Source organism: Synchiropus splendidus, chromosome 4 (genome assembly GCF_027744825.2).
Source record: "Synchiropus splendidus isolate RoL2022-P1 chromosome 4, RoL_Sspl_1.0, whole genome shotgun sequence".
NCBI classification, from domain to species: domain Eukaryota; kingdom Metazoa; phylum Chordata; class Actinopteri; order Syngnathiformes; family Callionymidae; genus Synchiropus; species Synchiropus splendidus.
The window spans coordinates 24,350,024-24,367,874 of NC_071337.1; the positions used below are offsets into that span (position 1 = coordinate 24,350,024).

General features: G+C 40.8%; 1 protein-coding gene across 2 annotated transcripts; it reads left to right on the forward strand.

The window, feature by feature from the left end:
* The first annotated feature begins 2,443 nt into the window (after positions 1 to 2,443).
* On the forward strand, positions 2,444 to 17,232 carry cand1 (cullin-associated and neddylation-dissociated 1). 2 transcript variants are annotated; one of them, XM_053863646.1, is made up of 27 exons: positions 2,444 to 2,730; positions 2,825 to 2,958; positions 5,868 to 5,943; positions 6,020 to 6,087; positions 6,204 to 6,358; positions 6,648 to 6,771; positions 6,858 to 6,945; positions 7,962 to 8,130; positions 8,716 to 8,821; positions 8,893 to 9,038; positions 9,902 to 10,053; positions 10,169 to 10,309; positions 10,507 to 10,648; positions 11,205 to 11,413; positions 11,643 to 11,811; positions 11,895 to 11,984; positions 12,119 to 12,272; positions 12,341 to 12,578; positions 12,676 to 12,864; positions 14,205 to 14,348; positions 14,502 to 14,637; positions 14,716 to 14,892; positions 14,963 to 15,058; positions 15,191 to 15,360; positions 15,435 to 15,599; positions 15,733 to 15,840; positions 16,167 to 17,232. In XM_053863646.1, exons 2-27 carry the CDS (start codon positions 2,891 to 2,893, stop codon positions 16,389 to 16,391), a joined length of 3,705 nt encoding a protein of 1,234 aa, XP_053719621.1. In that variant the 5' UTR covers positions 2,444 to 2,730; positions 2,825 to 2,890; the 3' UTR covers positions 16,392 to 17,232. The 2 variants fall into 2 exon arrangements, with proteins under 2 accessions (XP_053719621.1, XP_053719620.1); XM_053863645.1 differs by having other exon boundaries at positions 2,445 to 2,958.
* Positions 17,233 to 17,851: the final 619 nt, after the last annotated feature.

Genomic DNA, 17,851 nt, shown 5'->3' on the forward strand with positions numbered 1-17,851 from the left:
AAAGAAAATATATCATATATGATCAGATTTTAGAGTGGATGTAACTGGGGTGACTGTTAATCTCGCCATAAAAAGAAGACTATTCAACTAAATATACTTTAATTTGGATTTACTGATGGTACTTGTTCAAAGATTTAACTCACGCATTATTGATGCTGTTAATCCTAAAATGTGTTGTTTATATTTTCATCATAAACTTTTTTTCAACCAATTTGACATATCGTTTTCTTAATTACTAAAACTCTTGCGGTCTGCACCGCGTATTAATACAAAGCTGTGCTTTTGTCTTGATAAAATGTCACTTTTTAAATAAAATGAGAATGTTATTTTCATGACAGGCTTGTTTCATTGTTTAATTAAAAGAAAACGTATCTTAAACTTCAGTAAGATACTCAAGAACCAGAGAAAAGAGGCAGGATATCATGTAAAATATTTATTGATTAATGTAGTTTCAACTGTGTAGTAGCTTTCAACTTTGAGACACAAACTAACCTCTCTATTTATATGGTCTGCAGAAGGGAATTGAGGTGTATGAAGGAAAAGTCTATTGTGACTCACCATCACGAACCAAATGATGGGGAGAAATTACAATTGCATTATGGTACCTTAAGATTTATATATTTGTGAAATGTGTTTTGCAGGACAGCCGACAGACGGATAGAAAGAAAATCGCACCAATCACCATTTTTTTTTACATCTCAGAAAGGATGCAGCTGGGGACTCGTTTCATTGATTACTGTCAGACGCAATGAATGCATATACAGACCCACATACACACACACATCTGAATCACTGCACACATTGCATATGCCAGTAGCAGCTTTATGTGTCAACATAAGAAGAAAAAGAGAGCCTGGGGGTTTGTAAACATCCCACTCCACTGATCTGACTCATCAGTGCACACACGCAAATCGGATGCACTCGGTTGGCATGAATTAACAGCAAAATGAATACCCTGAATCTATCTGCTGAATGTATGAAATTGCTTCTGTACGTCGGAGTGCGTGTGTATGTGGGTGTGTGTGTGTACCCGTGCGTGATTCATTTTACCATTTTAGAAATGTCTTCAGTGTAGCTCCAATAGTATCCATCTCCCTCTCGACTAGTGCAAAAAATCAGGATGCTGCTTATGAAAAGAGACACCTGCAGCTGCAGCAGTGCTGCCGATGATTCATATCTGATCTATTGAAGGCACTGTTATTTAAATAGCACGTTAAACGCACCTGCCAGAGAACACAGACACATCTGAAGTTTTGCTATTAATAGACCAAGATGATCAGATAAGAGATTTGAAGCCGGAGAAAGTCAACAGTGTGAAATCAGAAGTTTTATTTGATTTTCCACCCCTTATAATGTTCTATTTGGAACTAAATGCTACTTTCTCTCTCAAATCTTTTTAGGATCACACAATGAATTCAATATACTTTCTTCAGACACAAAATACATATGAGGGATACCCATGTTTGCAAGTGCAATATGCACCTTCAAAGGTGTAACTTTACATATAACTTAGATTTATTTACATTTAGGAATGCTTTTTTCATCTTCTACTTGGTCTTCTCCATTCGATTTTACTATATGTTATAGTGTAATTAAGGCATTTTTGTCAACTGTTCGGTTTGCAATTGGAATGTTCCCCAAGAACAAATAAACTGTATGGATTTCCTTTGTGGCCTTAATTTTGAGTCAAATTTATATTTGTAATTTTGTGCACCTTGTCTCTTTGGACATTTTAGAAACACATTTGATAATATCCTCTTAATCATAATATATAAACATTGTTGAGAAATTTTATACTTTTTTAATTTAAAATCTATTAAGCAGAGAATTACCATTACTGTAGAATTTGTATTGATGCCTTTTACTTTGTTGTTAAAGGAAGAATAGCTGAGCATGGTGTCTTGATGTCTCAAGCAGGACACATATATGGAATTATTTTTCTAATACTATCATTTGTTTTGAAAGACTAATTAAGAGTGGAGTTTCAAATTGTAATATTGCACGAGGGTACACTATAGTTCAATGTTTATTTGGATTTTATCTTTTTCATATGACCCTTTTATTCATAATTAAGTTATATAGTCAACCAAGTTCATTATATATAAGCTGCATGCAATTGTATTGATTTTAATGTGAGGATAAAACCAAGTAAATTGGCTCGCTGGACGCCATTGAGAATTTCTGTCATTCTCTGCCGTTTTGAATAAGGCAGCCAATAGATAAGCTCAATATTACTTGATACAACATTGTTAAACGTAATAGATCAGAAGTGATTACAGGGGAAAATAAATATTCATGACAAGCACCTTCCTGTTTGTGAACAGAATCTCTATGACATGTCAAAGTCACTTTAATGACCGATAACTCTTAAAGCCTGACAAGGCTTTTTTGAGTCATATAGACATTCAAGGCAAACCATTACATGGATGATTCCCAGGTGAAGGCAGGTGTAGCGCTCCCTGCGCTCCTTTTGTCAGCTGATGACGATTAGAATGATGCAACTCGTTTTCCTCCTGCCATAGACTGGTTAACATGACTTGTCACCAAGTCTAAAACATTTAGGCAAATTTGTTTCAATGTGAATTTATCCTTTTCGCCCCAAACGTTGCTCGTCTGAGGCACAGTCTTTGACCTACGACCCCTCCGCAAGCAAACCCCGCCCCTCTGCAGAGAGAACGGGTGCTCCATTCAAACACACCAAACTCCTTGCCCCGGGATGCGACAGTGGCTGTAGGTACCGAGAAAGGCGGCAGCAGAACCGGAACAACGCAGTGCAGAACCTCGGCACCTGGATCCAACATTGAACAGCCTTTTCTATCAACAGCACCCCACCGCCCCCCGGAACACTCACAGCTCTGACTGCTAGCAGGAGGCTAACAGCTACAGCAACATGGCGAGCGCTTCGTACCACATCTCCAATCTGCTGGAGAAAATGACTTCCAGCGACAAAGATTTCAGGTAAGTTCAGGACCTTGCACAACAAAAGAGTTGTTTATTGAACTGTGGCCTCTTTCAATGTTATTGCAGCGCTGCTTGTAGTTAACCCTTTCATAAGGCCTCATGCTAAGTGTTAGCCTGCCACCTGTCTGATCATCGTCACACCGCTAGTTAGCCCACAAGCTAACAGGTCAGCGGGTTGTCTGTCAGCTTTCCAGACTTGTTGTCGTGCCACCGAACCGGCAACACCAACCCGCGTCACTGACACTTCGGAACCAAGCACCGGCGGTTAGCAGTTAGCTCGCATGTTAGCTGCTTTTCTCTGCAGACATCACGTCAGCGGGCGTGCGAGTTCGCAGTCACTCAAAGAGTTGCGAGAGCCTGTCCAAAAAGTTGATATTTCAGGGTGTCCCGATGATGTGCACGAAGCTACTAGATCACAGAACATCAATCTGTGTGTGCCCCGCGTCAGATACTCACCGATTTGATGTGTAATGACACGGGGCAGTAGTTCTGTTTATTACGAATGATAACTACGATTTTAGTTTGACTCATCTCCTTTCGTTCTGGATGGGAACTTGGGTTGAATGGGTTGATAGAAAATCATGTGCAACTCTTATCAGTACCTTAGTTCTAGGTCAATTGCACTTTTCTAAAAGTAGTTAGAAAAAAGGTTGAAACCATGCTCATCTAGAATTACTTAAAATGAAATTATTGCCAATTTCTCAAATGACAGTCATCTCTTTTTCTTCTTATACAACTACAAAAACACTAAGCAAGTGCAAACCTCGACTAAGCAGTTAATTACAATTAATCAGCTCACATGTGAAAATGAAACTAACTACATGTGAGTCCATCCAACTGCAGATGCCTGGGTTTGAACCAGGGTCCTTTAGACCAGTGATTCTTAACCATAGGGCCGGGGCCTATGGTTGGGCCGGGAGTGCCTCCTTGAGGGCCGCTAAAAGTTTTCTTGTTTGACGCCTTTGGGCCGTGAGGGCCGCGAGACGCTCAGTTGTAATACATTAGTAACGTATGGTAACAGCAGTGTGTCACTTAATTGACTTGACAGCTGCAAATCTGTGATGGTTAACAACTGTGGGGAGGATTGTGAAAAGAAAATATGATAAAAGTAAAAACTGTTCATGAAAGCACCTGTAGAATCAGTTTTGAAAATTAATTGCAACATTTTATTTACTTTTATTTACACTTCACTTATATCTTCTTTGGAGAATAAAATACAATATTTTTATTTCATGATATTTATACATGGTTTTATATTTATTCTATTTGGAATTTTTAAAAGTTTTTCCAATTTTCTCAACAGCTTGCATCAAGTCTATTTTATTTCTTTAGTAAATTTGATGAATATGACTTGTACCTGGTTCTACTGCTGGTTGATGTCAAGTAGCTTTGCGATGATGTCAAAATTTAGTTATTTTGTACACAAACGGAGACAAACCAAGGCAGATGAAAACATATTCTCCTTTGTGGAGTTGAAGTATTTCTCTTACAAATCAAATCTGTCGTGATAAAATATTCTCTTAATGCTTCAATGCATCACAGTATTTCAAGCCGAATGACAGTCCAAGTGCATTTTATGTCACCAACCAAAGAATGTCAATGGATGCTATGCTGCTTTAAATTGAAACTCTTACCCCTGACATATAAATGACTAGCCCTTCATACCATGCAGATTTAATTCATGGTATCATTGTCTTTCTCTGTGTCTGAGTGACATAAAGTGAGCATGTTGCTTTTGAATGATAGCAAGGCAGTGTGGGAAGTGTGTGAACGACTTGGACAGAATATTGGCATCTCTTTTGTCCCAGTTATCCTGCAGAAAATGCATCATAATAAGAAAACTGTTTCAATACTAAAGAGTCAGAAGTCCCTTTGTCTGTGACTTTTAATATGAGATGTGATATTCTTTTTGACTCTTACAAGTTTCCTCCTACGGTTTCTCTTACAGTAGCCTCTCATTCATTGTTGTTGGATTGTTGGACACGTAACTGAAGTTGCAAGTGTGCATTTTCTGAAAAATAAAAAACACCATTCTCTGCATTCAATATAATACTAATCCCATTCTCATCTTTTCCTTGACAGACTGCTAGGTCGATGTACAATTAATCAAAAATACTGTGACTATCAACTGTCTCAAAAACACATTTATTAAAAAAAAACATTGAATAATATCCAATAATTATTCTTGAACCATCAGTGGTGAGGGACAGAAACTATTTTTAGGCTCCAAGACAAGAAGTCTTGGCGCCTGTGTTTTGGTGATTTCAGATCACTCACTTTTTCCTCGAGCAATGTGAATTTGCATGAATATTGATTGAAGCTTGTGCTGTGCTGCTTACCAGCCAGCTAGTGAGAAAGAGTTAATAGAACAGTCACTTGAAGGATTTACTCTAATAGAAGCCGCCCTCCACTATAAGCTTCTGGAGGACGATCACAGCCAAAGTCGACTGCACAACTAATCACTTTCACCACTTTTGACAGGCGCCCTCTCAGAACACGAAATCCGTGAAATTGCACAACTCGACAGTATTTGTGTGCGTTGCTGTAGAATTCACAGCTGACCCTGAACAAAACAAAATAGATCAGATGTTTCCCATTTGCATTCCTTCAGAATCGGCATACTATCGTCAAGAAAAGAATTAGTCAGTCGTGTTTGACTCTGCAAGTGAGCTTGCACACAGTCTTCAATGTTGCAATGTCTGATAAAGAGAGACTGCTCTTCTAAATTTAACACCAGGCAGCAAAACGAAAACTATGAATAGAATAAAATTTGAACACTTGGTTTGAGTTATGCTGTAATTGCAATGATTATTTATCAAGGTGTTCTTTATGGCCTCAATATTGACCCAACACTGTGACAGTGGAAAAAAAAAATATTTATAAAAAAATTAATTCATTCATTACAGGTTTATGGCCACAAATGACTTGATGACAGAGCTACAAAAGGATTCCATTAAACTGGATGACGACAGTGAGAAAAAGGTTGGTTAATGATGAGCATCAAGTGTTGATGCCAACAATAAATCGGTTTCATTAAATGGTTTAATGATTTCGACAGGTTGTGAGGATGATTCTTAAGCTGCTGGAGGACAAGAATGGAGAGGTCCAGAATCTAGCTGTGAAATGGTAAACATGCCTGTTATGTTTCTGGTAGTTTCAAAATGAAATAGTGTAAAATATTTTAGACGAAATTATAGTGTTATAATTGATCCGTTAACTGTGCCCAATGCATGTCTTGGCAGCCTCGGCCCACTGGTCAGTAAGGTGAAGGAGTACCAGGTGGAGACCATAGTGGACACCCTGTGCACCAACATGCTGTCAGAAAAAGAACAGCTCAGAGACATTTCGTCTATTGGACTCAAGACTGTGATTGGAGAGTTGCCTCCTGCCTCCAGTGGTATTTATTCTTTAATTAATTCAAGTGTCTTGTTCAGGCATGTTACTGTGTTTCTTGTATTATTTTGGTGTCACTATCTGTATAAAAACGTAATGTAGTATTTTAACAATATTATTATAATATATTTGCCCTTATTTCAATATTGTCTTGTTGTATTTACATGCAATTTAATAATGTTTATGCATATTCTGTAAGAAGAATGGAAATGAGTAAACATTACTTCTATTTCTCAAGCCTTGTCATGGCCCTGTTAGTCAACCATTTGGATTCTAATACTCAAACTTCTCAGGTTCTGCACTGGCTGCCAGCGTCTGTAAGAAGATAACTGGTCGGCTCACCAGCGCCATCGCCAAACAAGAAGACGTCTCGGTCCAGCTGGAAGCGCTGGACATCATGGCTGACATGCTGTGCAGGTAGTTGTGTCGCTAGCTCTTCTCATTGTATGTAACAGGTGTCGGTGTCTTTTTTGTGTCTTAAAACCTAAATGTTTTGTACATAGACAAGGAGGCCTGCTGGTTAACTTTCATCCCTCCATCTTGAGCTGCCTGCTGCCACAGCTCACCTCACCCAGACTGGCTGTTAGAAAGGTACTTGTAACTTAACAAATGAAACTGCTCATATTGGGAGACGATGTAGGGAATTCAAAAAATCTGTAGCATCTTGTGAAAGGCTTGACTTCCGAGGGTAATGATAGAGTTTGTTATTCTGTGTGGTGATGAAAGGAACAGGCCGTCAGTACAAGCGTAGACTGTGGTGGATCATGTCTAATTGTCATGTCTGCTGTGTCTGGCAAAATATTAGGTCAGCTCCATGTGAAAGATGCATCAAAAGTTATTTCTAAAATAACTGTAAGGGGGTGGTATTGTGACATAAGATTAGATTCACAAGAATGAGATGAGAATTTAATTAAATTATATTTTACTGAAACAGTTATGACTGTACAATTTGACTGAGTCCCCAAACAAATCAATTTCAAATGTTTAATAACATTCATACAAGAGCACCTTTGACGAATGAGGTAAAATGATTTATTATTTTCCTGTCATCGTGGACTTGAGAAAATGTTACTGTTGGTGAATTTAAATATTTACATGAGTTATTTCATTATGCATAAGCAGTGACCCACAACAATTAAGAGCTTCCAAATGACCGCGTATTTTTACTTCATTACTTGTCTTTTTGCGTGTTGGGCTGATAAAACCAATGACCATCAGCATCATCAAAGAGAACAATGTTTTGCATTCTAAGTTAAATGGGCATGATGACCACGCATCTCAAACTTGCAGAGTCCCAGGTGCACCTTAATATTTCCCACCTTAGATCATTGTCACTGAGTGTCTGTCTTTCAGCCCCTCATGGTTGAATTATTTTCCCCAAATTTCCCCACATGTACTGCCACTCATCTCGGTGTCACTCGGCGGCCCTGAAGGGCTGCAGTGGTAAGTACGGGTGGACGTAAGTCGAGTAGGTCGTAAGTCGGATGTTCCTTGTATCTTAAATTCGCATTTCCAGTCCAGAATAGCTAAAGTATTAAGTGAAAGGAAGAAGCGTATGTATTTGTGCTGTGGATGTAACTGTGTTTTTGTTTTGACATCACTTCCAGAGGACCATCATGGCTTTGGGTCACCTCGTCATGTCCTGTGGCAATCTGGTATTCATTGACCTCATTGAGCACCTTCTGACTGAGCTAGGCCGAAACGACAACATGTCCACCACCAGAACATACATCCAGTGCACGGCAGCCATCAGCAGACAAGCTGGACACAGGATCGGTAAATGAAAGATGGACAAATGCTGTAGCCCTGCATTTTAATATCCTTACTACTTTTTTTTCTGCAGCACTTTCTTGTTTTCATTACTATTTCTGCAAAAGACTCTTGAACAAGAGTGTGGTTTAGCAGTTGACTGCTCTCATATTATAAACTATTTGCTGGATGAATGAATATAATTATTACTCGTTCAATATTCAATCTAGCAGAATACGCCACTGCTTGGTTTGCCAGAGAAGTTCGAGCTCTTGCTCTCTGTGGAGGTTGCATTGAATTTAACCCACATAAACTTCCACACGTCATAATTCCCCTCTTCGAAAACAAGAATACTTGACTGTCTTTCCCCTTTGTTAACCATCAAGTGACTCAATGTGTCGTGATATGTGAATGTCACTGTAACGATACGTTGTGTTCAGTGTTATCAAGTACTGCTATAGGAATACACAGATAAAACAATCAGCACATTTTAGCGGATATGGTCAAATTTTCTAGTTCTGCATGAAGCTTGTTTTCTTTTTATCTATATTGCTCTCTTTTTAAAATATCTTCTTTTTTGCGACATCATCTGTGTCCCTTTTTTTCCCCTAGGAGAGTACCTTGAGAAGATCATCCCACTGGTTGTAAAATTTTGTAATGTTGACGATGATGAGCTGCGAGAGTATTGCATCCAGGCTTTTGAATCCTTTGTCAGGAGGTAAGGAGCAAAAGGCAGAAAGACGTATCCGTATCTCTACTTTGTTCTTCATGTGTTGCCCTTCGATGCAGGTGTCCTAAAGAAGTTTATGCCCATGTCCCCACTGTCATCTCCATCTGCCTGCGGTATCTGACCTATGACCCCAATTACAACTTTGATGATGAAGACGAGGACGACAATGCCATGGATTCAGAACAGAATGATGAAGACTATCAAGGTATTCAAACTGTGCATAAGATTATTTCTTTTTACAAAGAAATGTTCAGTGACTTTTCAGCATCAGTGGCAGATACCGATGGAGCAGACAAAAACATTTAGAACATGCAGTCATCACGCCTCAGGCTGAACATAAATAATTCACCTGTTTATGCGTTGAAGCGCCCCCAGGCGGCCGTAATATATAACTTGAATCAACTTTGTTTCTCGATCAAGCTGCATAACGCCAATAAAATGCAACATGCTTCTGATACTTATATACCCCTATTGTTGATGTATAATGATTCATATATTGACATGTAACTACAACAACTAACAATGAATGACCCTTTTGATTAAACCCTAATCAATGAATTACCAGTCATTTAATTTCTGTTTAACAGCTCAGAAACGAATGAATAAGGAACAATTGTTTTTGTTCATTTATGTTCATATATATTAACTTAGATTTTTTGTGTATAATATTGTGGGGATAACTTAAAACTTCTGTTGTAGTATTAGTTTTTTTCCCAATTACAATACAACATTGAGACAATATACAACCAACAATGCAATTAAATCTGAGATTTAAAAGATTTAGAATTAAGTTGTAATTAGTAATGAAGTAAGTAATGAATTAACTTATTATAAAACACTTTTTCATTGCCCAGACAGGTTTTTTGCTTCGGATTATTCTCAGTTATGAACCATCTATTATTCCGATGTCTTGTATAGTAGTTAACATCAAGAATGTGTGATACGCTTAATGCATATAATTGTCTTCTAAAATATGAATAAATTATCGCATAATTCATGTCTGGAATCAATCGTTAATCATCATTACATGATTATGATGTTGCGCACTTCTTTCTGGTTGGTTACCAGGCAGTGACGATGAGTACAGCGATGATGACGACATGAGTTGGAAAGTGCGGCGAGCAGCTGCAAAGTGTTTGGATGCCGTCGTCTCCACACGTCACGAAATGCTGCCAGAATTTTATCGCTCAGTTTCACCCGCGCTTGTATCTCGTTTCAAGGTACAGTGAGTCTTTCGTCTTTTTCTGTTAACATTTTGAATCATCGACCGTGTTGCAATGTTTGGCTGACTAAACCACTAATTGATTAAGTTTTAATCACCGGCTGCTTCTTCAGGAGAGAGAGGAAAATGTGAAAGCAGATGTTTTCCATGCATACCTGTCACTTCTGAAGCAAACGAGACCTGCTCAGAGTTGGTTGGCCGATCCAGATGCTATGGAGCAGGGAGAGACGCCGCTGACTATGCTGCAGAGCCAGGTGATATAATGTTTATATATGCTGACACTAACTACTTTTTAACTGTCATCGAGCTTTACATACTATATGGTCTTAATGAGTATATTGCTTTCACCTGAATTGCTCCTCGATATGACAGCTGTATTTTGTCAAGAACCTGCATTAGTCAAAACTCCGCCTGTGTGTTTTTCTCTATTGACATTGTTCATCTGCTACAGGTCCCCATGATTGTTAAAGCTCTACACAAGCAGCTGAAGGAGAAAAGCGTGAAAACTCGCCAGTGCTGTTTCAACATGTTAACAGAGCTAGTGAACGTCCTGCCAGGAGCACTGACGCAGCATATCCCTGTTCTTATACCAGGTGCCGTGAGCCTGCTCTAACAAGAGTTCCACTTGTTCTTACATGTGTGGTTGCCTTTCAGGAAAATCATATCAGGTGTATTGCCATAATCTGTACTTTTGGCTCTGTCTATGAATTTATGGATTGGATGGGGGACTGTCTATAAAATCTGTCCCTACTGTTTGCCCAAATAATGTCTTCATCCACATATATATATATTTTTAATCTTTGAGAAAGAAGAACATTGAACACACTATTTTAAAAATGAAATGCAATCATTACAACATCACATTTGTGCTATTATAAATGTTACTGCAGCTTTATATCCAAAATGAAATATAAAATATGACGGGTGGAAAATAATTGATGTTGTAGTATAAAATGAAAGTGTGAAAAATATCTTACAAAAGCATTTTTTTCTTTTTGTAATTATTTTTTGGGTATTTCTCGTGAAATTAAGTTTATTCAGTTGTGATTTATTTGGGCTTTTAGTTTTTATTTGTTCCCTTTGTTTGGTGCCGTTTGGAAAATATTCCAAACGGCACCATGATATACTGTCTTATTTTGTATGTTTCAGGTATCATCTTCTCTCTGAATGACAAGTCGAGCAGCTCTAACCTGAAGATCGATGCCCTGGCTTGCCTCCATGTCATTATGGTTACTCACCCGGCGCATGCTTTCCACGCTCACGTCCCTGCGCTGGTGCCACCTGTCGTTGCGTGTGTTGGGGATCCCTTCTACAAGATCACCTCTGAGGCTCTGCTTGTCACCCAACAACTTGTCAAAGTAAAGTAACATTTTTTTTAACCTACACAAATATGGACAAGTGCGGGTTGATGATGTTTTTCTTATTATTGTGCATTGTAACTATTGTATTCGGAACAAAAGGACATCTGAGGACAGATTTGGATTCAGTTTATGTTGATATGGTCTCATGAAAATAATCACATCCCTCATTTGTTTCTTAGGCTTCGGTTCTGAAATTCCTTTGAATACATCTGCCTTTCTTTTTCAGGTGATCCGACCCCTGGACAACCTATCAGAAGGCCCAGACAGCTTCGACCCCTCCCCTTACATCAACGACTTGTTCACTTGTACAATCAAACGTCTGAAAGCTGCTGACATTGACCAAGAGGTCAAAGAACGAGCCATCTCTTGTATGGGGCAGATAATCTGTAACCTAGGTAACATCAATCATCCCAAAGAGTTGCGTTTTTACTTTGACCTTTCTCCTGTTGCTCCTGAGCTTTGTCGTCTGCTTTTCCAGGTGACCGTCTCCCCAATGAGCTTCCTGGAACCTTGTTGATCTTCCTTGAACGCCTCAAAAATGAAATCACACGACTTACAACAGTAAAAGGTGAACGCACTCACTTGCAGTGACTGGTCATCAGCTAGATCCCAGTCAACTCGGGAAGTGTGTGGTTCTTGATTAGTATAACATAGATACTAGTTTCTACTTCAACGAACATTCATCTTTCTGTTGTCTTCTAGCGCTGACGTTGATCGCTGGCTCCCCATTAAAAATTGACCTGCGGCCTGTCCTCCCTGATGCTATTCCCATCCTTGCCTCCTTCCTGCGCAAAAACCAGAGGGCTTTGAAGCTTTGTACGCTGGCAGCTCTCGATATCCTGCTCAGAAACTACAGGTACAAACCCGACCACAACCTATAGCCTGTCTCTCATTCCCACATCTAACACTGTTTCGGTTCCTCAGCTCTGCAGTGACGCCTGTCATGGTCGACGCCGTCCTGGCAGAGCTGCCTCCTCTCATCTCAGAAAGTGACATGCACGTGTCTCAGATGGCACTGAGTTTTCTGTCCACGCTTGCTGTGACACACCCGTCCTCATTGGGTCAGCTGAGTGATGGAGACATTCTCCAGCAGCTGATTATGCTTGTTCGTTCCCCACTGTTGCAGGGTGGTGCTCTTGCCGCCATGCTAGACTTTTACCAGGTAAAACATTTGTCTTTGTTGATCCAGGAGAATGCGTGGGATTTTGAGATCCCTGTCAAGGCCTGTCCCTGCCTTCACAGTTCATCTGTCTGTTCAGGCTCTGGTGACCACGGAAACGGCTGGCCTGGGCTACATGGACCTGTTGAGGATGCTGACCGGTCCAGTTTACTCCCAGAGTGCTGCCCTGCCTCACAAACAGGCATATTGCTCCATTGCCAAATGTGTCGCAGCTCTGACCAGAGCCTGCCCTACTGAAGGGCCAGCAGTGGTCGGCCAGTTCATCCAGGTAAGTTATTTGTGTTTCTGCCATCATAAGTGTCTCATAATGATTCATTTTTTTAATGCAAGTAGAAGTTTAAGGTTTTCATAAAAATTAAAATGGTCCTAAATGACATATTACAATTACAGTGGAACCTTGGTTTTCAAACGTCCCAGACTTCGAACAAAAAATTAGAGAATTTTTTGCTTCTGATTTCGAACGGAAATCCAGAACACGAACGCCTCCGAAAGGGGCCTAAAAAACGGAAACGTGTGCGGACCGATCAGCTGACTCACAGGCCTTGTTATTGTGTATAACGCAGCATCTTTATGCAGACGTGTCACGTTAGCTACATTTACTGGCTGTTTTTTCTTCATATTGAGGTGTAAAACCTTTCCTGTCTCCGCACTGGACCGTGGTAGAGTGTCACAGGGGAGGTGCTCGCTCTCCACACCTCCAAGGCTGGAGCGCGCACTCCAGGGTTTGATGTCCTGTTGTGGGCTGGAGCTGGGACAGGGATGAGGCGAGTCTGGGACAGAGCGTTACTTGGTTTATGACTTTGTCACAGCCAAACTGCACAGAAGCGCACATTCAGAGCTGGACACGCACCGGGCACCTCTTCACTTCTGGAGAGACGTCACTCACTCGGCAACCCCTCCCACATGCAGCGGCCACACACATAGAGGAACAGCGCACCTGCAGCAGACACTCTACATTCACTCCTACAAAAGACTATTTTAAGGCTTGGAATGCATTATTTCTTTTTCCATTCATTGTAATGGGAAAAATTGATTCAGCTTTCGAACAAATCTCTTCTGGAACCGCCTTCTGGAACGGATTGTGGTCGAGAACCGAGGTTTCACTGTAATTGCCAAAATAGCAATAGATTTTTCTCACTGTCCTGTGTCAAATCTTTTTGTGAACAACTACAATGCATGACAAGGGCTGTTAAAAACTGGGATGGCTCTTGGCAAAGGAGATCGACTAGAATGCCATCTGCTGGAGAGGCACTGCTTGTCACCCTTGGCTTCGATTCTGGGGCAAGCTAAAAAAATTAAGATTAAAATTTTAAAAAATCTAAAATGAAATAATATTTATGATGCCTGTTAAAACCTTCAACTCCTGTGTTAAGTTATGAAAATAAGAAAACGAATAAGATGTTCCTAATGTGTGGTGTTGCTGGGCCAACTAATTTCATAGAGCTCAGCCTGGTTTGAAATATACACACAATAAAATCTATGTATAACAATATTTAATACATACAAATTAAACTGTTTTTCAAACTGTATCATGGTTGATTTTATTTGGTTTGCAAAATTATTTTTTTCATTATAGCCAGTACAGAGTGTGGTTCGGTTTCTTCTCAGGATGTGAAGAACAGCCGCTCTACAGACTCCATCCGACTGCTCGCCCTGCTGTCATTAGGTGAGGTGGGTCATCATGTGGACCTCAGCAGCCAACCGGAGCTCAAGACCGTCATCCTAGATGCTTTCTCATCCTCTAGTGAAGAGGTAAACATGAAAAGTAGCTTGCTGGTATTGACTTCATTTTCACTTTGTACTCTGTCACGTTTATTGATAACAGGAATATTTGAAAGGGTCTTTGACATTCTTATATTCTCTTATATATTCTCATGTAAGGTAATACTTGTCTTTGTGTCTCAGGTGAAGTCAGCCGCGTCCTATGCGTTGGGCAGCATTGCCGTAGGAAATCTCCCGGAGTATTTGCCTTTCGTCCTGCAGGAAATCTCCTCATCAAAGAGGCAGTATCTGCTGCTGCACTCGCTCAAGGAAATCATCAGTAAGACCTAACTTACATGAACGTGTTAGTCTGCCTGCTGTCACGTTTTTTAAAATGAATTCTTCTATTTGTTTTGAGGTTCGGCATCTGTGTCCGGGCTAAAGCCTTACGTTGAGTCAGTCTGGACTCTACTGCTCAAACACTGCGAGTGCCAAGAGGAAGGAACCAGGAACGTCGTGGCAGAGTGTCTGGGAAAGCTGACACTGATAGATCCTGAAACACTGCTGCCACGTCTTAAAGGCTATCTGCTGTCAGGTAAAGGCTGCCTTTCCTCTGCATCACCATCAGTGATTGCCATACCAGTCTGAATCTGCCTCTTGTGCAGGGTCCTCTTATGCCAGGAGCTCTGTGGTGACGGCAGTCAAGTTCACCATATCTGACCAACCACAACCCATTGATACTTTGCTGAAGAACTGCATAGGTAATCCACATATTGATTCGAGTTCACTTCCATTATACCAATGCAAAAAAAAAACAGATGCATTTCTTTCAGACATTCATATTCATTTAATTAAATCATGTCAACATTTTTGTGTACCAACTCTGATTCTAGGTGACTTCTTAAAGACTCTAGAGGACCCAGATCTAAACGTGCGCAGAGTTGCACTTGTAACATTTAACTCGGCTGCCCATAACAAACCAAGTCTGATCCGAGAGCTGCTGGACTCAGTTCTGCCACAACTTTACAACGAGACCAAAGTGAGGAAAGAGCTGATCCGAGAGGTGAGATCACATCCTGCCAGATCCAGATGTAGTTAATAGATGAAGTGGTGATGACACCAAGTGTTAACCCGAAGGTGGAGATGGGCCCATTCAAACACACAGTGGACGATGGTCTGGACCTGCGGAAGGCTGCGTTCGAGTGCATGTACACTCTACTGGACAGCTGCCTTGACCGCATAGACATCTTCACCTTCCTAAATCATGTTGAGGATGGTCTGAAGGATCACTATGACATCAAGGTTAGTCCAGATGACCGCGTTTGTTGACTGACTAACCTTCACTGTGTCTCGAGCAAGCAGATTGTACGTCAAACGTAACACAAAACGCTAATCTGCTGTTTTCATGTCTGATGTGGTGTGGTCATTTTGATAGATGCTGACCTTCCTGATGTTGGCCAGACTCTCCTCACTCTGTCCCAGTGCTGTTCTCCAGAGACTGGACCGACTGGTGGAACCACTCAGAGCCACCTGCACCACCAAGGTACATAAACCATGTTAAGTTTGCACTGTCATTGTTAGTACACACAAACACAAAGTGTGCTGCTCCAGACAGAAATTGCTTTTCTTTAACTAGACACACAGACCTTTGTGTGCACGCCTTGATTGTTCACTGGCAAACCACTGATACACTTAAACACACACATGCAATGAATGAAGAGGCACTTCTGATTTTTCTTTTTTCGGTGGACTGTACTGTCGACTAACTATTTACCAAAACATATAGTACATGCCTGAACCAGGGGTTCAGATTTTTGTCATTTGGTTCAGTAGTTGATTTGCTAACCTGGAATGTATGTTTGTTTGTAGGTGAAAGCAAACTCAGTGAAGCAGGAATTTGAGAAGCAGGACGAGCTGAAGCGGTCAGCAATGCGGGCTGTGGTGGCGCTGCTAACTATTCCTGAAGCTGAAAAGTCACCACTCATGTCGGAGTTCCAGTCGCAGATCTCATCCAATCAGGAGCTGGCTGCCATCTTCGACTCAATCCAAAGGGACTCCAGCTCAGCCAACATGGAGTCCATGGACACCAGCTAAACACACAGATGAACAAAACTCCCTAGATGCAACATGGCAACACCAACCCCACCCCCTGCTGCCGGATTGCTAACCCTGCAGCATGCCATCTGAACACACAGACACACAAACAAGAACACACACACATTCACACACGTAGTGACACATCCTCTCCTAGCAATTGAGCGTTCCATGATGCATTGCACTGAAGTCAGCAGATGGAACAGAAGACGGATCTTACTGCTCTCTCCGGCGGATGAACAAAGAGAAGGAAACTCCAGAAAATCTTTTCATGCAGAGGCTTGGAAGTCCTGCTTGCTTCCTGTTTGTTTCTACGAAGGTCATTTATTGGGTTGATGATCGTCGTGGTTCTTATTTTAATAACCTAGAATGAATTTCAGGTACTTCTACCTGATTGTCCGCCGCTGAGTGACTGACAGTTATCAAAACTGACCAATGGGAAAACTGCCTTTCTCCTGGAGCCGGTGTAACCGGCAGGAGACAGGCTTGCTCTTTTTTGATTTTGTTTACTCAGATGGATTTCACCAACTTGTTAGGATGCTTTGGGCATGGTGATAGGTAGGCGGGTATTGCTGTTTGTGGACCAATTGGCTTCTTTGTTGTGTCTGTTTCAATAAACTTCTCGCCGCTGTCACCTTGAGAGAGCTTATTGAACCAGGTCTGGCCAGACGTGACTGGACAGTACTGATGTCGCCATGGTATTGCAGCGTGAAATACGCCGGGTCAATCTGGTCAGAAGCAGCTATAACCATATAGAGGTTTGAGCTGATTCAGCCATGTTGAGTCCAGTCTGGTTGGGACAATCCACTGTTTATCACCTGAGGAAAATAAAAGGTCCATTTCTGCCTGCCTTTGCAAATGTGTCTTTAATTGTCTGTGTTCGTGTTTTAGTGAGTACTGAATAAATGAACAGATCCCAGGGACTGTAGTATGCCTGGCACCTCTGCTAATCCGTTATTCCAAATATGTTCTTTTAATTGATAATTATAGTCTTAAGGTGATCTTTGGGCAAGCTTTTGAAAGGGTAATAACTCAAATATACCGTCCATCAATATTGTAGCTTGTAGTCATTTTTGCTGCCACATTGATTTCCTTTGTACATTGATGCATTTGCGTCCAGAATTTTTGGAGGACGAAGTAAGATTCACAGAAATAAGTCGCCATCCATATTATCCACCTGTGAAACATAGGATTTGGAGCATGTTCAATTTCGTCACTGTGAGACAGACAAAGGCCATCTAATCTAATTGGATTTTTATTAAGTTCTAAACCTGTTTCAAATAATTAAATTCCTATTTGCGCATAAGGCCAGGCAGTGTTTTCCAAATTTAGGTCTGTGGGCCGCTGCAGTTAAACTAAGCACCTGTTATCTTGATCATGTTGTGGCTGAACTTGAATCTAACTGGCCGTACCACTCGCTCACTTAAAGAAGTGTTAGTGCAAACAAAATCGTTGACGCG